The sequence below is a fragment of the Hakea prostrata genome, chromosome 1 (genome assembly GCF_041222555.1).
Source record: "Hakea prostrata isolate BN-2017 chromosome 1, UWA_Hpros_2, whole genome shotgun sequence".
In the NCBI taxonomy this organism is placed as follows: domain Eukaryota; kingdom Viridiplantae; phylum Streptophyta; class Magnoliopsida; order Proteales; family Proteaceae; genus Hakea; species Hakea prostrata.
Window position 1 is genome coordinate 76,921,257 of NC_142600.1, and position 21,417 is coordinate 76,942,673.

A 21,417-nucleotide genomic window follows, 5' to 3' on the forward strand; every position below is an offset into this window, starting at 1 on the left:
TCATTCAAGAGATTGAAATAGTGTTGATTTTTGTCATACAAAATCCTATCAGAACAAATTACAGCATTTACACTACATGTGACAACTGTTGACTAATTTTACATCACGATACACTTCTCTTTTGCCTTTGATTCCTGCTTCGAAGATGAATGGCTACCACTGCTCTTAGGAACCTGACCAAGAAACAAGTTAGGATACACCCCAAAAATAAAAGAGTTCATATTGAATCACTAATCTATGATAATAACAGCAGTACACGCTGAAGCCAAGAAAGCCAACCAGTACAAATTACTGTATTGAAACACTCGTTTCACACACTATATGTCTGCGGTTTTGCAAACACAATCAAGATGATTGCTAAATTACATAGAGCTTAGAACTTCAGGCTTATACAAAGCAATGATTAAATATCCTGTTAACATGAACCCTACCCTAGCACTTTTTCCTAAGTGCTTATAATCGATCTGAAAATCTCAGAAATCTAATACGACAAGCGAAAACTTGAGACCAGAATGGTAATTGGCTTTTCCATAATCATTAATTGATATTCTAGATATCCCATTACTAATTTTCTAACCAACTGACCTGTGCAAATTGTCATGTGAACAGCTCATTTTTCAGTTAGTTTTCAATAGCACTAAACAAAACAAACATTTGAGCTCCAATGATGTAGACATTTCCATTTTTATAAGTGTTTCACTGTTGAATTCTAGTTTGAATTCTATTTTCCATTTCTTCCCATCATTGTTCATCCAATGGAATTGATAACTTATAATAAATTCCAACCACTAGTTTATTTGGGTTCACTTCTAACCCAATCAACATGTGGAATTCGAACATTACTCCATTTCTAAGGAACAGGCTGACAAACAGGTTCAGATTAAAAAAAATAACCGGAAACAAGCATATGTATATGTACCCACCCCCCCAAAAAAAAAAAAAAAAAGACAAGACAAGACAAGCAGCAAACTATTTAATTTGGTAGATTTAGAAATACAAGGACAGGAATGTCTCCCTAAAATCCAGAAATTTACCTGTGGACCTACGACAAGCCTTGAGCTGCTGGTGCTTGATTGTTGTGTGTTCTGCCGTTGAGGCTGCTGGTCAAATTCCTGTTGTTGTAGTGCTATTGCCAATTGCAGGTCGGAGCTGTCAAAATAATGTCGCACAATTAGAAATAACCACCAAATAGTCAACAGATAAGGTCTAAACCAGAGAAGTGAAACTCTTAGAATTCCATACAACAGTTACAGGTAAGAGTATAATGTGTCTGGATCTTCTTATGATGTCTGTCTCATTGTAAACTTATCCTAGAGATGATATTTTACATGAAATTAAAGGGCGAACCCAGTGCCAAAGGCTTCCTCACAAGCAGAATCCAGAGAGGGGGGGGGGGGGGAGGTGGGAGGGGATTTTCCTACGCATTTTTACCCCCAAAATTTTGGCTAGAACGATAGGGTATAAAAATCCTCATATAAAACCAAGACAGAAGGATATTCCACATTGGTCAAATTTAGGAAAATTCAAATATCAGAATATTAATAACTAGGATGTGATAGAAACATTGTCAGAGGCATTACTCTTGATCGATTTCTGTTTTAAACTCTTTTCAGTTCATGTATCAATTCTGGTTCATGAGGCTTTATACTTCCCATAGATTTCTCAGTAGTGAGTGATCAAGAGTGGACGAGTGCTTAAAACAATAAACAGAAATTCTGGACACAGTAACTCAATGGAGATCTAAAATCAGACCTAGAAAGAGTAACCCACAACAAAATTTTCTGTAAGAAACCAACTTGAAGAAGAATTCTTCAATTCAATCACGAAGAATGTTTAGATCTGAATACTAATAACAGAGAATTTTCAGCATCAAACCCAGACAGACGTCTTGAAATAAGTTTTGAAGAAATAATTCTAGAATCAAAGATTTTGAGGAAGTACAGAGTAAATATGATTCTATAAATTCCTATAAAAATTTAGATTTTGAAATCAGAGCTGAAATTGAAGATCAAAAGCATTAAAAAATTAATAAAATAATAACTACATTAGAAACAGAACTGAAGAGATAAGATCTGAGTGTTCAATGGTAAGAAAAAGAGGGATGTGAATTTCAGGAATCATAACCTGAAATCCTTGACAGAAATTACCACCAATCCAGCCTACTGTATCACCACAGCAGGGGCTGGATCTGAATCATCACAAAATAGAATGCAAGACAAGCTTCATTCATGAAACTTAAACAAGAAATAATTAACTGTGACTCTCCAGCCACAGGGTACACGGAGTGCCCTGAAACAATTAAATACTGAATGACAATACAAAACTGGACTCCACCTACTCTCCATTTACGTGCTGTCATGGGCATAAACCTACTACAAAATCAAGAAACAAAATTTTAATCAAAAACAGTTGACCTATGCAAGTTGTCTCGATTTTGAAACAGTTTGCAACTAGTTTTGACAAAATCTCAAAAATCTCGACAGTTTCGACCAATGATACCAAGTTCTGACCACTTTCAACCAATATAGTTTCAGTAGTTTCCATTAGTTTTGGCAAGTTTGAACCAGTTTCAATGGTTTTGACCAGTTTTATCCAGCCCATTACATGCCATGTTTAAGCCCTCCAAAAAATACCTGGCTACCAATTTCAACCAAATTTTGGTTTCTGGCAGAACGAAACCTTGGTCAGCACTGAAATCTTTATTCTTGTTACAAATATAATTCCACTAGAGTATATATTAGGGGCAAGAACTTAACAATCATATCATAGCCTAACTTAACAAGCAAAATGCCAACTAGAATGGGAACCAACTGTTTTAAGCAACCCCATGATCCTGTTATAGGAAATCAAAAGAAATTAATCACATGACTGATTTTGTTCAAAAGTAAGGATGAAACAGTCCAAACTGCTAGAAGCCCCCTATCTTTATATTCTTTCTAGAATGAACTGCACAGGTTTAAAGGCCAAACCCAGCCACTGCCTACTTATTAGGTGGGCTAGTTTGGCAGGTCCAGAAGAGCCAGGAGGCTAACTAAAAATCACCACCCTTACAACATCTCACTTAATCTCAAATCCTGACGTTACCTCCACAATGGTTCAACTGCTCAAACTTATTAGAAGAAAGAAAGCAGCCAAATGAAATTAGTAAGGAATGTAATCACTCTATATCTGGGAGCCTAAATACAAAAGAAACATTAAGATATATTTCGGATGAAAAATAGGAAAGGAATTAGCAAAGACAATTTACTTTAAAGTTGAGCCCGCGGCCACTGATTTATCAATGCTTGCAATATAGTCCTGATGCACCAAATGTTCTGTTAGTTCGTTGAAGCCATTAATGACAAAATTAAAACAGCATCCAAGATAAAAGTGATCCATACCGCAGCAGAGGCCACTGCATTTTGCTCGTTCCATTGGTCATTGACATGATTTTCAACCTTAAATTCCTTGAAGTTTCCGGTCATAAACACCGTATCCCCATTTACCTAAAAAACAAGGGTGTAAATTATCAGACAATTAGACTCAAAGAAATGACAGCAATAGCACATGCACCATAGAACAGAACTCAATGAGTGCACTCTCAGTGGAGACCCACTTCAAACAGTGTGGCCTACAACCAGCAAAGAGCAAGCATAGAGCATACAGTCTCTACAGGCAAGTTAAATTAAATAATAAAGATAAACAGAACTGGAAATAAGATGACACCACAAAAGTTAGAAAATATTACAATTAATCCAGGTAGATACCTCATTTAATTTTTCCCACACTAAATCATGCTGGTTTATGTAGCCTTGATCGGTGGCTAAGAGATAAAGTTCACCATTAAACTGCAAACAAAATTGAAGATTTATGAATAAATAACTCTACCCACATGCTTCACTCTCTTTTTTCAACTAGAAAAGGAGCTTGTTGTCAATAGGCAGCACAACTGAATTCATAATCTAATGTGACAGATATCAAAACTCACCTTAAACATGGTGCTGAAATGATTATTCCGGAAGAAAACACAAAGCTCCCGTTCCTTTAGACCTTCCTGTAGGGAGAAGAGGCTGCGAAAGGGTCTCCTTATAGCATTCTTAGCAAAAAGAACATCCCAGATTAAGAAAAAGCAAAATAAATCTAGGAAGGAAAACCAACACATACCCATAAATGGTTAATTGGCTGGCACTGTTCCTCAGAAAATTCTTGATGAGTTCCCCTAAATGCAAGAACAGGTAAATTCAAAATCAAGCAACAAAAGAACAGCTTCTGCAATCATCCTCCTTGATGTCAAGTAAACCATACCTTTCTGTTGAGTAATTTCATCCTTGGGATGGATGCCACATCCATGTCCCGCACCACTGTCAGCTTGCTCAGCAAGAGCCATCTCTCCTTCATACATAGGCTCACGATTTTCATAAGCGGTTAAACCTGAGTCAAGCATGCGCTCTTCTCCCTCATATAGGGGTTCACTTCCTTCAAGGCTTCTGGCGACGGTATTAGGTTGATCAATGTGCTGACTACTTCCACTGGTTTCATCAGACTCAGGATTTGAGGTGAATGTACAAGTAGATATTGTAGTTTCACAAACACCAAGATTATTTTCTGGTGCATGATGAACTTCAGATATGGAAGTATCCAGTAGGCACGGTAGTTGAACTTGAGGATCCCTTTCCGAGCCATGTACATGATCTTTTGAGGGAGACGAGAAATCTTGGTCTAAATGTTGGAGAGGTTCACTTTGGTTATGATCCAATATGTCAGTTCCACTGTTCTCTGTCAAATCAGAAGAGATAAAATGTTCCTGGGATCCATGATTCTTTAACTGATCAACGTGAAGTCCAGCTTCAATATTTGAGCAAGAATCATTTTCCCTCAAAGTAGTTTCAGAAGATGTCACAAGTTTATTGCCAACACAAAATTCAGCATGATCCTCTGCTACAGAAGGTTTTGACAGATGGGGTACTTCTTGTTCATCTAAAGAATCTGCAGGGAACTCTGACCCATTACTATGAAGATGCTCAGTCTCTTCTAAAATTGCAGACCTATTACCCCCACTTTTATCAGCTGATGGAGACTCCACAGAAGTCAGCACTTGATCTTCTGACAATTTCAAGACTCTTAACAGTTCTGTTTGTTCCTCCACATCTCCCTTTCTTCCCTCCTGACAGCCAGATACAGCACAATGTGATTCATCAAAAGATCTACCTCTTGAAAGAGATGGTGACGGAACCCCCAAAGTTGCAGCTGTCGCAGCAACAAAATCAATGAGATCTTCTTCAGAGTTGCTCTTATGTTCTGAATTTTTGGTTTCAAGGGCAACAAGCTCCCCCATGACAGTATTATATGACTTGGATCCAATTGCATTTGCAGTATCAGAATCCTAGTAAACATCACATACACAAATCAATAAACATTTCACTGAGGCTAATTATCATTACTAAAACTTACATTTACTCAGTAAACTTCAAATGGCATTAGAATGTATCGCATGCACAAACCAATAAACATAACAAAGATCGGTTGGTTATCATTACTAAAGATAACATTTACTAAGTAAAAATTAAAGGTTGATTCAGATAACAGACTCAACCATCTTCTCCAAATTCTGGACACCACACACTATGTAATTTAAACTATACATTTAACTAATCTGAGTTTGTAAGAAAATTCACTATGCGAACCTATAGTGATGTTCCATGATACTGAAAGATTCAGGAGGCAAATTTTTAAGGTTTTAAGTATGGAAAATGTAGAGAGGACAAGAACAAAGCGATTTGGATAGAAGAGCTTAGCTTGAAATTTCAAAAAGTAAACAAGCAATTCATGTTTTTCCAGTATAACATGTCACACATATTTTGTAATCAACAATTTCATACCATTGAGCTTAATGACTAATCCCCCCCCCCCATTTTCAATAGAGGGGGAAATTGTATATGCTTAAGCCCCCCCCCCCAACCCTCCAATATAAAGAAAGATAAAAACAACAGCAAAAAAAGGCCCTCGTGTGTATGTGCATCATATTATTGATAACCTACCTTAACAGCAAAAAAAGGCCCTCGTGTGTATGTGCATCATATTATTGATAACCTACCTTAACAGCAAAAAAAGGCCCTCTGGTGTGTATGTGCATCATATTATTGATAACCTACCTTTAAAACAGACAAACTTCTAAATATGTTGCATTAGCATATTATTCCGTAGAGGGCGTATCAAAACTGGGGAAAATAAGTTGTGATAGGGTCCTAGGGATCAATTCCAAACATGGAAAGAGATCTCATTCTCACCTACATGGAAAGTAGTTTGCTAGGATTAAAGATTTGTTAGGATTGTGCCAAGGTTATATTAAGGGAAACAGAGGGATTTGAGGAGGGGTATTGATTAAGTGTTTATTTTGGGCAAGCTTGCTTGCGATAAGGGGAAGACCTTTGGGGAATTTCGAGGATGTATTCAGGTCTGGGGAGTTTGTAACAGAGTCCAATTTCTGTGTTTAATATGTTGGTTATTTACACTTTATCTTTAGATCTTGTTCACGCAAATCAAGTGCTATGTGTGTAAGCTTAATTGAATCTATTTAAGACTCAAGAAAAGGGTCTTAAAAATGTGGTACGAAGCAGTTTCGATCACAGGGTACGGTTAGGAGCAGAATGGAATCTAGAGTGGAAGAACTCGAGACTATGGTGAAGGAACTTCAAGTTCAGGTGAGTGCGATGGATTCTAAGATAGGATCCCTAACCCAGCATTAAGGGCAATTGACTCACCGGTGCTGGAAGTGACAGAGGAAAGAGTACCGAGAACACCTCAGCCGAAGACATGTAATAACAAGCCGAAGGGGAGTAAGATTTGCAATGACCTGGTTTTGTAGAGGAAGCTATGCATGGCAAGGATTTCTTCCCATGGCTACTGAAGATGCCAATCTTCAGTCAATTGGATTCGATTGGGTGGGCAGTGAGAGCAGAGAAGTACTTTTCGATGTATGATCTCAGCGCAATGGAGAAACTACAAGCAGCAACCATCTGCTTCGATGGACCAGCTCTAGGGCGGTTCCAGTTTCATGAGCTGCAAAACCCCATCACTTCTCGGTCGGAGTTGAAGGAGGAGCTGAGACGGAGGTTCAACTCCCCTCAAATGAAGACACCACAAGAGGCTTTTATAGAGCTTCAATAAGAGAGCTCAGTCACTAAGTATCAGAGCCATTTCGAAGCTCTAGTTGCCATCGCCGGAGAATCGGAGATGGAGATGAAATGTAGCTGCAGGCTGTCTTCCTATCAGATTTGGTGGGGCTGAAGTGAAGCTCTACGAACCAAAAGGCCTGACTCAACTTATGGATCTGGCTCAATCAGTTAAGACAAAGAACCAGGCCCTTCCTGAGCCAAGGGAACCCGGAGATGGTCAGCCCAAGAGTTGGTTCAATTCTAATACGGCTAAACGCTATTTGAATATCAACTCCGTAATCTCAAGTGGGCCGAAGTCCAGCCCAATGCTGGGACAATTTAATGGAGCCGGATTTGATCCAGCAGATTCAGCCAAGCAGGCCAAGCTCAACCAGTCGTGACAAAAACTGACTTGTCAACCATGCCTTCATCTTCTCAAGCAGCAACAACCCCTAGCAGGTGGACTAATCACTCTCTTTGGTTAACACAAGAAGAAAATTTAAAAGTAAGATGGACAAAGGTTGTTTATGCTTCCATTGCAATGCGCCATATTCCAAGACCCATCAATATCCGTACAAACAACTTTGGTTCTTGCTTTTACACAAAGGGGAGAAGAGGATCCAATGACATGGTACAAGCTGTGGGCCATGCTGGATGAAAGCTCCCTGTCACCTTGAGGGCAAGGTGAAAGTGAAGGGGGGAAGTAGTGTTAGGATATTATTCTATAGAGGGCGTATAGCATATGGGCAAAATCAGAAGGTGTGATAAGGATCAATTCCAGACATGGAAAGAGATCTCATTCTCACCTACACGGAAAGTTTGCTAGGATTGTGTCAAGGTTATATATTAAGGGGAAGAGAGGGATTTGAGGGAAAGACCCTTGGGGCATTTCAAGGAGTGTATTCAGGTCTAGGGAGTTTTGTACTGGAGTCCAATTGACAATTGCTGCTTTTAATGCTTCGGTTATTTACACTTTATCTTTAGATCTTGTTTATGCAAATCAAGTGCGGTGTGTGAGAGTTTGATTGAATCTATTTAAGGCTTAAAACAAGGGTCTTAACATCTTCATTTATCATTAAGAGACAAATAGTTAACTTCAGTGTCCATCAATCAGGCAGGATTTCTTATGTTTCACCAAATGTTCATCCCTAGATAGGCATATTCATCTTCTTGAAACAGTCTCTCTCATCTTCTCCAAAATTCTGAACGGCAGACAGTGTTTAATTTAGGCATCTTTAACTAATCTGAGTTTGTAAAGAAAATTCAAGACGCAGACCTACAGTGTCCACAGTATTGAAAAAAAAAATTCACAAAGGAAATTTTTAAGTTAAGAATGGAAAATGTTGACAGGGCACAAATGAAGCAATTTGGAAAGGAGGGGTTAACTTGAAATTTGAAAAAGTAAACAAAAAATTTCAGTATAATTCATCACAAAATTTTCAAATCAGCAGGTTTATACCATTGTTAGCATAATGTTGCCATGCCAATAGAATGCTTAACTCCCTCCACCCCACATCTCTCCCCCCCCCCCCCCCAAAAAAAAAAAAGGAGTCAACACATGCCCTTCATGTCTACCCATGCAATTTTTTTGTGTCATATATCGACAATCTATCTTCAACACAGATAAGCTTCTAAGTTCTAACTATATTCACTTATCTTTATAAGACCCAAATAGTTTATTTCAACCTCCATCAATCATGCGGAATAACATTTATTCATACATTGGATATTTCACACCCCCCCCCCCCCCCACCAAAAAAAAAAAAAAACTCCAAAAGAGTGGGGGGGGGAGGGGGAGAGTAGATGCTGGCTTGCTTGTGATGTTCAAGCAACAACTACTTGTACAAATAGTATTCAACACTACAAGGTTCTACCAAGAAATAGAAATCCAGAGCAAGAGACGTGTATTACGGAAGTAAAAAACCTAAGAGCTTCTGGAGATACACTCAAGGTTTTAGAAGTCCTTCGGTATCTACCAAATACATATTGTAACTTTAAGATAATAATATAATATCTGAAAAACAATTGGTATAAGAACATGTAAGGAATGTCATCCTTTGTAGAATAATCAATTGAATGCAATTATATCATATTATATTGTCCTTTTATAGATGATATGTTTTAAAAGATAACTTACACGGACTTACTCGACAGCCCTTGTTGCAAACTAAAAGTTGCTCCATAGAACAAGTGGCCATGGCTACAAATTTAGAAATAGCCTATTTGCAAAAGCAGGGACAAGGTTCCCTTTCTATTACCTACTTGGGGAAGGGATAGGCTGACCAACCCACGTCTGCCTGGCCTTTTCCCTATTTATTCATAATTTTTTATGCCTCAAAACCATATTATGCGAACGTCCAATGCATTTCTATATGTTTCTTGACCATTCCCACACATAGCTGATGTAAGTCACATCTCGCCAATATGATGTGATACATCTCTAACAACTTACCTTCCAACACAAGACTTAAATTTCGATACATAAGACCCTGGATAAACTCCTCAGACAACAACATCTCTTACAAAATGGTATTGGTCAATGATAACCCATTTCCTTCATAGAAGCCAGTGTAAGGAATGAAAGTACCAAAAAGGAAGATGCCATTGATGTATTAAGGGTTGTGTTACACCCCTCAAGAAGCTCCAGCATAGCTATTCCAGTTCCTTGAGTGAATGCTCAACTTAATTAAATCCTGAGCCAAATAAAAGAAGCCTATTTGTTATAAAATTAGGCTAGACAGTTTAAATCCAACAAGTAGCTTCAGACTGCCAATCCCACTTCCTGAAGTGAATGCTCAACTTAATTATATTCATCCATATGAAGAAGTTAATTTATTATGAAATTTGACTAGATTGGCTACACCCATCAAGTAGTCCGGCCAAACAATGCCACTTCCTTAAGTTACTGCTCAGCTTAGTTAATTCCTAGGTCCAAATCAAAGAGTGTATAAGTGATTATCTCATGACCATGATTTGCACCTGAAATTGTAGCTAGTTTATGAGTATTACGGAAGTCTGGATCATCTCTAAATTCCTGCCCATCCAAACTCCCTCCAATATATCACATGCAAGGGGTACTCACCCTAGGCAGTCATCACCCCTGTCATTGTGAGCTTGGAAGGAGTTGTGATGGTAGGGAGTTGGAGGAGATCCAAATCATATTTAGGGGGGCTAAATGAACTGCTTTCCATGTTGGTTACTTATATATTACTTGAAGTAATCCGCAACCTCAAGATCTCACGTCACAAGATATACCAACAAGCATGGAGCTAGCTACAAGTGAGGGGGTTAAACAAAAGTCCATTGCAAGTTACAACTATCGACTGGTATTTAATAAACAAAATGAATAATCAATTGATACATTGAAAAATTGGAAACAGTGAATAATGAAGTCCCAAAAGCAAATCCAAAATGAAAAAAAACCAGTAGACAGAAACCATGAAGCCTCAAAAGTGAATACCTGGGGATCAACAATCCAGCCATGATACAGTGGAATGTCCAGGAGATCAAATATGGCACACTCGCGTGTAAATTCGAAGTCGTTAATTCTACAAGTAACAATCCCTTGTATACTTTAGCCAAAAAGAACACCATGAACAACAGGAAGCGTATTTTACAATGACAAAAAAAGAATTAATAGAAGATAGGTAGAGTAGCCACCTTCTAAACTTAATGTTTACATCAATCCCCGTTGCAAGTCGAGGAAGCAGGTCAATCGCATCAGCTATATTCTGTTGCTGGTTCTCAACATAACCAGCATCCTTATTCTGCAGCAGAACGCAACATAAACAACAACAAGAAGTCAATTTTAAGAAGCTTTTCCACGATTGATAAAAGTTTCTGAACAAGCAAACAGGCTCTTACCTCGATATTGCTGTTGGAATCAATCAATTTTTCCGCCACAAGTGAAAGCAATTTCTGCTGTGAGACTTCCGATACATCCACATTCAAATTGAAGTTGTTCTTCAGAAGAAGAAGATTACCTATACGCCAAGTGAAACCGGAGCATTAATACAACCTAAAGTAATAACAATGAATGAGCATAAACCAACCAAATATGAACAAAAAACGATAAATCATTTACATTCCAAACTAAGTCAATACACAATCCCTAGAAAATGAAGCCAGGAAATCGACAGCACGAAGAAGAGAAAGGAAGAACGAAACGCCGAGAATTTTAAACAGACGATCCAGAATCGACAGCAATATATGAATAAAATAAATCAAAAACCCTAGAAATCAGAAAATAAAAATGGAAATGATAAAGACCAAAACATTACATATAGCGAGAAGTGGACACGGGCCATTTTCGTTCTGAAGAATGATGGGTGTGTTGCGCCCCAAAAACTGAACGATCTTTGTCTTGTAGAGACATTCTAGTTCTGCTTCGTTCCTTCTATCCTCAGAAGCCATGGCCGAACTTTCGAACAAGAGAAAGAGAGAACACGAGCGAAGACAAGTAAGTTGCTGATTAGAGAGAGCAAAAGGAAGAGTGTTGAAATAAGGAATAGAGAATTTAAAGGAAAAGCCAACGAAGGTGAGTGAACGAAACGACGAGACTTCAAAACGGCTCTCGTACGATGAGAATCGTGACGAAGACGACTCGGAAATCGGAACCCCATTGGTGATGGCTGCGAAAATTCACCTCGTGGTCCAAATGTCTGAAAATGAAGATGTTATCTAGTCGGCAACCGTTGATTCTGCCCACGCATGACATCATACTCGTGATTCCGATCTGACGGTAGAAAGCATAGGTGGAAAACCAAATTTTGAAACGCGCTAAGTGATTCACGGAAGTTATCTTAACACTTAAGAAACGGTATTTTAGCACCGCCCTCCAAAAAAACAAAGATACAAGAAATGGTAAGAGATGTTAAAGGGGAAAAAAAAATGGTAATACTAGCTCCGATTTGATTCAATTGACTCGGTGTTCTTTGCTTGAATCATGTTTTCGGTTTTTTTACATTTAAGTCACCTTAGTGGATCATAAATTAATATTGGTTTTCTTAGTGCACTATATTACATGTAGGTCTCAACCAAACTAACATTATTAATCGCCTTTATGTATTTTCAAATTTCAAATTTAGAGACCAAAATGCCCTAAAGTTTGTTTAATACATAAAACAAATTGCACTGACACTTCAAAATAGAAGCTTTAAAGCATTGACACCCCACTTTATGTTTAAAAAACATAGAGACTCCAAAATTTAATTTTCATTAGATATATTAGTCCAATTTGACACTAAAAACTGTTGAGTCACTATGAACAGTGATTTAATAGTTTTCAGTGAAAAAATTTGCCAAAAAAAATTCAATTTTGAGGTCTCTGTGTTTTTTAAACATAAAGTGGGGTGTCAATGCTTTAAGGCTTCCATTTTGGGGTGCCGGTGCAATTTGCTTTAATACATATGATAAGACTAAAATACTCCTAATAATCTAGAGTTTTTTAAGTGTGAGTCCTCTTAGTAAACTGTTATCGTGAAATCAAATTTCTCATGCCCTAATTACTTTGGACCGAACATACAAGGGTAATTTGAAACAACAGAGAAGACAAGCACATGATAACGGAGTTCGGCATAGCCTACTCTCCGGGATTCGAGTATGAATCCAATCCACTATAGATATGGGAGATTACAGATTTTAGAAGAAGAATAGCAAGGAATATAAAACCTGGTATACACAACCTCTGATCTTCAAAAGATCATCGAATGCTCACCTTACTCTTGCGATCAGAAGCCCTCTCTTATCTTCTCCAAAAACCAACTAGAATCAGAGATATAGGTGCCCGAAGACGAACGCCATGGAAAACCTCAAGAAGCTTCAAGAACTCGTAGCAGAGAAGTAAACCAAAAATCAGAAAAAATGAGTTGCTATCTCGTGCGAGCCAACCCCAGCCCATAATATAATAAGGCCTGAACCATAAGAACCAAAACCGGTTCGGTTCATCACTAAACATATACAAAATTACCAGATTAACCCCAACATAAACCATAAACTAATATTGGGGTCTCATTAATGCAATATATTACGTCAGAGTCCCAACTAAACTAACATCATCACCCAATGTTAAGTGTTTTTAAATTTCAAATTCGAAGAGACCAAAATACACCCCTAACATGTCATACTTTCTTTCTAATGCCAACCTTCCTCATACCTTACCAAAACTTAATGTTTTTGGTTCTCAAAAAAACAGGGCTTTGAAGGGTAGGTTCCTTTAAACATGCTTGAATCAATGATATACTTTACCTTGGGATTGGAGTCCTCTAGCATTAGTTTTTGTGCATGCCAAAATCTCCTTTTTATGCATTTTGGACTGACTTTCTCTCTCCTCTTGAAGTCAAACAGGGTGGTCGAGTCTTCTTCAAGTTCATCTAAGTCTATAGGTTCGATTTCCAAACTTTCGAGCTCAACTCGAATGGTCCAAAGTTGCCTTCTACTAGCACTCCAGATTCGTGGACCTGAAACAATAGGTTATCGTGCTAGGATTTTACAGTGTTAGTTTGGTTGGGATACACACATAATATATCACACTAAGGGGACCCAACATTATTTTATGGTCCACATTCTTGTTGATAAAATGCATGTCTCAAGTGTCCAAAAATACAAAATGACATCTTACGTGATTTAACTCATTTTTGTTTTCCCATTTTGGTCAACATTAGGCTAGTCACATGGATTAGGGGCTCAAAAGTTTAAGGGATAGGAGGAGCAAAGATGTGGAATGATAGATATCCAAACCCAATATTTTTTAAGTCGTATAGCTTCTACATAGAGACTGGCATCACTATGCTAAAAGCATATCCACATGCAATGTAATTATTCATTTTAATATAATATTATATTAATGAATTTTCTTCCCTTGTTAACATGGTAGGAAGTTTCAGCGAATTTCGGTAGAAAACTTGGCGAGGGTCGCCTGGTTTGACAGTCACCAAACCAAAAGACCCTTTGAAAACGAGATTAACCAAATATCACCGGAAATTGCCGAACCTGCAAAATGTTAGCAAAAATCGTTGAATCATCTGATTCCTCCATTGATTTTTCTGCTTTTGCAATTCTTCTTCTTCTTCTTCTTCTTCTTTTCTCATCCATACATCCTTATATGACTCTGTTTTGGTTTCTTTGTCTTGAACAACCGACCCAACGTTTATGGCAAAAGAAAACTCAAGTCTTGATGTCCACTGAAGCAACATTGGATTTCTTTGTTGGATCAGTGTGGATGGCATAAATAATTTGTGGTTTGCATGGATTTTCATAGAACTTTGGTGGAGATGCAAAGATGTCTTTGCAGATCATGCGATTAGTTCCGACAAAAACAACGACCGCGCTTGATCGAAACACATTTTGAAAACCTAAAACTAATACTTTCTTATTTCTAAATCAATGATTGATAAATATAGTAAGAGAAGAAACCAGAGAATCAAAAGTGATATCAAGAACCAACCAACAACAAAGCTATTCACATTAAATCTTTAGGAACTGAAAAGCTTTTGGGCATCTCGTAGCGAGACAAAGAAGGTCAAGGCTTGCAAGAGTATGATAGAGAAAGTTGAAGGCTTGGAATGAAAGAGAAATGGGTAGAGAAGTAGAACGAAGGATTCGATCCCTTTTTTGTCATTTTAAACCATGTTTGACACTTTGACTGATCATTACCGAAGCACGTTGACCTAGCATTGAAATGTCGGCAAAATATCGCCAACATATAGGGGTTTTGCTGGTCTCACCAGCCAATGAACCCCCTTTTGTCAGAGATTTTTCGCACCTTGGTTGTTCATAGCATTGAACCCATAACATCATGGTGTAAATGGTAAAACATTATTTACCAATAAATCAAGCGAGCTACAAAGGTCTAATCAGAGCTCATACAAGCCCCATGCTGTACTGCTTTTATAAAGATTGTGGAGAACAATCCTCCACAGTTGTAGAAGCTCTTGCAATCAAAAAAACTTTAATATGGCCATACGAGTTGGGACTCTCAAACTTCATTGTAGAAGGAGATAATTGGGACCTAAAATGAGGTCCATGTTGGAAGTTGAAACCTATCATCAATGAATGTAGGCAGTTAGCAAGAAATTTGGATTCTATACCATTCATTCACTCATACTTTGCGAGAAAAAAAATACAGCAATAAGCAGGTTTCTAGAGTGATTCCCCCCCTCCCCCTCTCTTTTCTAGCTTGGAGGTTACGTTTTGATAATGTAGGCCATAACCAAAAACATGGTTTTTTTTTGGGGGTACAAAGGGGTTTTATTAAGTCGAGGATGGGGTATTAATATGCCTCAGCGATAGTCGAACCCACGACCTCTTCACTAAGTTGTGTTGATTTCAACCACTAGAACAGCTCTGTGTTGGCCAAAGCGTGGTTTTAAATTTCCATGCACCCTTAATTTACCCAAACAAATATATTTACCACTAAAAAAAAATAATAAAGCATTAAAATTAATTAGACATAATGAAGGATAAAAATAGGGTAATTTTCATCTGGACCCCCTGAGGTTTGGTCCAGGTCACTTTTAGTCCAGTTTAAGTTTTTTTGGCATATGGCTCCCCTGTGGTTTCAAGAAATGATTAAATAAGGACAAACGTAACGTAAAATGTTGGTTTAATAAATTTTGTGACAAAAATACCCTTGTGCCTTTTGAATTTTTTATTTTTTTAATTTTAGAGATCAAAACCATAAATGTTGATACTTTTTTGCTTCCTCCCACGAAGGCTTCTTCTTCATCATTGCCACCGTCTCGAGTACAGCCACCCGGCGCCGGCGCCACCACCGCCTCCACCTCCTTCACGGCTGATAAACCCAAAACAAGACGAACATTCCATTCAATAGTGTAAGGAAAATGTTGAAAACCCATAAGAAGCTGCGTTGGAGGAAACTCAAAATTAAAGAAAGACGGTTTTCTGGGATGCAGTTCATGAATATCCCTAATATTGTAACATATTCTGAAACTCAGAAAAATGTCTAAGGTAGAAGAAAGAAAAAAAAAAAGCTTACCGCTTCAATGTCAATGTTGTAAACAAGGAGTTTTCGTCGCTGACGGAGACTGATCTGGTGGGCGACAACAGTGTGAGCGACGGCCAAAACCCAGGAACAAATGAACAACTCCAATTCCATCACTCTGTTATACCCTTTTCCTCCTCTACTTTCACCTTCGCCGGCGCCGGCGCTTGATGATCCCGATTTGTCGAAGAGTATATATAAGGCCTTGAACAAAACAAATACCAGAGAAAGCAGCGAACACAGGGCTGTAACCCCAAGTATGGCCCTCGAGACAGCATCGGTCCATCACACAAATAATAAGCACCTACAGCAACATCCAACAACAATCAAAATCCCCAACTTTTTAAAAAACGATACCCACACAAAGCAGAATATAAGTAGAAATTGCTGATCTAACTATGGAGAAGAGAGGTATATCGATCAAAGAGTATCTGAAATCATAGTTAGATAGAAGAGAGAGTCCCAAATGAAAGAGGAAGTGAAGTGGAGAGAATTGCAGAAGGAAGAAACGTGTCTACTATGACAAGAAGAAGAGGAGCAGAGAAAACCAGCAGAGAAATCAACATAGTCACCAAGAAAAATAGGGTTTATAAGTTACGTCGACAAATCTGGACTGAATTGCAGCCCTGGGGACAGTAAGACGGTGAAGCAAAGAGTTTCTGTGAATGGAGAGTGGGAATATTGACAAGGGTTTTTGCCTCCTGCGCAACGATTTAGCAAGTGTAGAGTGGAGGTGGAACGAGAAATCCAGCTTTATGCTCCTCCGACGCAAGATTTTGACTTTCAAATGTGCCTCATTCTCAGATCCTTCTCGTCAACGGCGAACGTATTCTGACACCGACTGATAATTGTTGAAGGCGAATCCAACAACCTTATTATTTATTTATTTTATAATATCTATTTTAATAAATTAAAATTAAAATTAAAATAAAAAAAATTCAAAGGACACAAGGGTATTTTTGTCACAAATTTTATTAAATTAATAGTTTTTGTTAAGTTTGTCTTTGTTTAATCATTTTTTAAACCACAGGGAAGCCATATGCAAAAGAAAACTTAAACTGAACTAAAAGTGACCTGGACCAAACCTCAAGGTCAGATGAAAATTACCCATAAAAATATCCTAAAGGAGAATTGGCCACAAGCAATGGGCTAGACTTGAAATGACAGGTAGGGTAGCGACTTAATGATCGCCCTATATAGGAAACCAAACATCAACACAATTTATAGGCTGATTTCGTACAGTACCCAAATGCATCATTGAATATTTTTTAATGTAACAACAACCTAAGAATTTCAATTCTTGTTATAAACTGAGATGCATGGCCTGACAAGTGCAACCATCCGTAACACTCTAAGTAAGCTTGCTAGGTTTACGATATAAAAGTAGAAAATATTGGAGTTGATACATGCAATAAAAAGCAAAGTAGATATATGACACCAAATTTACATGATTTGACTAAATTGCCTATATCTAAATGTCTTATCTGTAGTTTTGAATGTTACTTAATATGCTATTTAATATGTTATTTACCTGCCCAACTAATATCGAGAGGAGGAATGTACCACACATGAGACGAGAATAAATGTTGATTGTACAAGTTTATTTTTTTGGCACGAAACTGAAAGGCTTCATTCATGAACTGGAATGAAATACAGTCATACTCATAACAAAGAAAAGAAAGAAATACAAAAGATAAACGAATGAAAACACAAGATTCGATCTGAACCAAGGAATGAAAAGTGACTAAATGGCATACATGCAATAAACAAGATCATCCAGGCTAAGGAATGGGTCGAGCCCAATCCCTTAAAAAAGTAATTATAACAACCACAACATCAATTAAACACACAAAATACTTAATTGTAGGGATTGTACAAGTTCAACTCTTTATGGTAGGGTTTTAATTATAGTTGGATAGTTAGGTGTGTGTGTGAATCCTATTAGTTAACATCTCTACTCTTTGCCCGATAATATCTTTTAGGATTTTCTAATGGTTGTAGAATTTAAATTGAGATAACCAAAACTTAATTGAATCGCAAGAGACTTGTTTCTATTAAATATTCTTTAAAACTTTGACCACACATGTGACTTTGAATGCACAATTAGGTTCCACCAAATTGTCCATAAGTAAACCTAACTGTTAGGTCTCACTTAAGAACCAACCATGCAAATTAATATACCTAGCTAGAAAAATTTTCATTAAAAGCATCAATATGTGTAAGGGAAGAGATGTTCGAATAATTCCCATCTGTAAATGAACAAATCAGCACAGTATTTTAGATTAACGAAGTGAAATTTGCTGTGAAAAGTTTTCAAGTAAAAATTTTGTGTCGAAACAAATAAAGTATGAAAAAATTTTCAGAAGTATTTTGTCACGTCGATGTTAAAATGGGCCCAAAGACTTGGGCTAGACAGAGGAAGATCTCCTACAATTTGAGGAAAATGTTTCAACAGTACACATAAGCCCATAACATTTTTTTTTGGTGAAAGCATTAGCCCATATAAGTTTTTAGGCTTAAATTACCAAGGGATATGTGATCGTCAAAGAAAGTGGATTTTTTTTTGGTGTTTGAGATTCATCCAGGCCAGATTATGTGCACCTCGATTACATCCTCAGGGAGGAGCTTTGTCGTCCGCAATAGTTGAACCCATGACCTCTGCACTGAGAATTATGGATCTTATTAGTCTACTAACCCTGCATTGATAAGAAAAAATGAATTTTCATTTGCTACAGTGGCTGTAGTTAGCAGCCAACAGTCCAGATTTCACCATGTCTACAGAATACCGTTGGAAATGTCAGTTAAAATGGCAGAAATTTAGTTTTAAAGACAAATTTCTCATTTTATATTCAAGGGTACAAACATTTTGCAAATATACAAACCGAAACCCCTAAATCTACCTGACTCGAATTCCCTATTTCCCAAGTCGTAGTTGTTGATTTGCATTTCTGAGTAAGGTTATTCAAGAATCGACGATTCTCCCATACTGTTGTTGGAGCTTAGACCTTGGGGGTTCTATTGTTTTATGCAAGGAATGATATGTCGGTGAAGTTCGCCGGTTCGCCCCTTGGCGAACCTGGCGAAACCGGCGAATTTCGCTGACTTATCACCGATTTTTAGGTGGGGAATTCAGTTCGCCTCTTCAATTCTCCTTCAATTCTTCAGTTTTGCCTCATGAGGAGTTTGATCTGCGACGTGAAATTCCAGCCCTCTTCTTCAGCTTCAGTGAACAGACGACTGTATTGGAAGACTCATCTTGCCCCCCTCATTCCCTGATGCTAACAGTGTATGGATCTTAAGGCAAACAGATCTAGCAGAACAAGTTGTGAAGCCAAAACGATAAAATGGAAAATAAGAGAGAAGAAAAAAAAAAAAAAAAAGAAAAACAGAGAGGCACCCATCATGGGCTAGTGCAGCCAGAGTCAGAGAAGATGAGGCCATGAGAGTGGTTGATGCTCTTCAATACAGATTTTCCACCGGTGGTAGTGAATAGTGATCACTAAACTGGAAGAAAAAAAAACGCAATTTTCCGGCAAACTAGGGAGATTTTGCCTGAAAATCAACGATTTTCCGACGAAATGTTGCAATTTCGATTTCGGTTTTAAATTTATTTCGTTATGTAGTGAACTTGGCGATATATTGTTCCTTAGTTTTATGATGTTCTACGAGATTTCTAATAATCAATGCTAAATTCATGCTTAATTAGTTCTAACTTTGTATCACTTTATCCCATCACTTTATGACCTATGTAATTCTATTTTGAGTAATTTGTGGTCATGATTAGAGGAGCTACTGAGACAAATCTAACCATCAGATCTTCTTTATAGTTTGATAAGCTCTTTACTGTTTTACAAGTTGCAATCGACCAAAATTTGGCCCACGGGTGTTGAGCATTTTGTTGGTTGCCTGTGTGGCCAACATTTTCCCGCTTTCTCTCTTAAAGTATAAAATGGATATACATCACACCGAAAAAGGTGTAAGGAATGTTGTAACGAAACGCTTTCTTAAAGTAAAACCTCTCTTAAGTTTGTTTTCTTTACTTTTAAACAAGTTCAAGGAAATATTCTCCTTTTCACATTCATGAAGCCTTAATTGGAAAGAAAGCTTCTTACCAAAAGAAATTTGGAAAGGGAGCTTTACTCAATCAATGGACGAAATAACATAGGAATCAAATTTGTTCGCAAAAACACGTTGAAAAAAATATATATGTTGGTTTCATGTGTAATGGAGTGAGAAAATAATGAAAAGAAATAAAATGAATTTTATAAAAAAATGTTAAATGTGGGTCTTATTTTTTAATTTTTCACATTTTTTTAACAAAATTTTACATATGTTGTAGAGTTTTAAAAGTCATGGGGTGGAAAAATTAGCATGCCACCTCACCTTTTTTCATAATTTTTTTTCCACCTCACATTTATTTCAACAAAAAAGCTCAACCAAAGAGAAATTAATTAGGGGAATTTTCATCTGAAGTCTCTGAGGTTTGGTCTATATCATTTCTAGCTAAAAAAATCTGAGACTTTACATTTGTCTCCCTTATGTTATGAAAAAATCAATTTAAGGACAAATTATCACTTTTATGACCACATTGCATGTATTTTTTTTTAATTTATTTCTTTTTACTTACACACCCCCACTTGCCATTAAACTCTTGAACTCCCCTTTTAGTCCAAAGTCTTAGGATTCGAATAAATTTTAAAATATTGCCAAAATACCCTTATAAGTTAAAATGACTCAAGTACCCCTTAGCTTAAACCGTATTTACAAAAATTAACTTTAAATGGAGATTGGTGTTTGCTCCTTTGTTGAGTTGAGCAAATAGGAGATGAAAAAAATGGGTGAAGGGGAAATCTCTTTATCTATGTTGGGTAATTGTATTACAAATTCTTCAAACAGACAAAAATGAAATTGCAATACAATTGAGAGATGAATATCTTTAGCAAATCAGGAGAGCTTGAAGTTGCAACCGAATGAACCACCGATCAATGAGGTTGAGTCATACATTGAGTGTTGTCTTTAAGGTAATTGATGCACCCTACTACCAAGGGTTCTTCGTACCACCACTTCCAAGATAAAGCAACCTTCAATTAGAAGATAAGGTAGTTCTTCTAGTTCCTTCAAGGAGCCAAAAGCTAGAGCACAACACTTAAAAAATTCAAATAAAGAAATTAACTTTGTAATACAAATAATGTGAAAGTAAGGAGTGTTTCAATTGCACACCACATGCAAGGAAATGTTGGGTTTATATAGGCCCAAACCTCACCTTACACCCCTTAAGATTCT

The 21,417-nt window shown here is 37.3% G+C and overlaps 1 protein-coding gene and 1 pseudogene across 1 annotated transcript; both read right to left on the reverse strand.

The window, feature by feature from the left end:
* Positions 1–4: 4 nt before the first annotated feature.
* Positions 5–11,725, reverse strand: LOC149030204 (uncharacterized). The gene is made up of 12 exons (XM_089142523.1): positions 11,414–11,725; positions 10,998–11,116; positions 10,794–10,900; positions 10,594–10,681; positions 4,285–5,362; positions 4,144–4,198; positions 3,968–4,049; positions 3,747–3,827; positions 3,381–3,485; positions 3,248–3,297; positions 1,035–1,149; positions 5–173 (listed from the first exon to the last, which is right to left on the reverse strand). The coding sequence occupies exons 1-12, from the start codon at positions 11,544–11,546 to the stop codon at positions 99–101; spliced, it is 2,088 nt and encodes a 695-aa protein (XP_088998649.1). The 5' UTR covers positions 11,547–11,725; the 3' UTR covers positions 5–98.
* Positions 11,726–14,093: 2,368 nt separating this feature from the next.
* Positions 14,094–16,715, reverse strand: LOC149030205 (uncharacterized; annotated as a pseudogene).
* Positions 16,716–21,417: the final 4,702 nt, after the last annotated feature.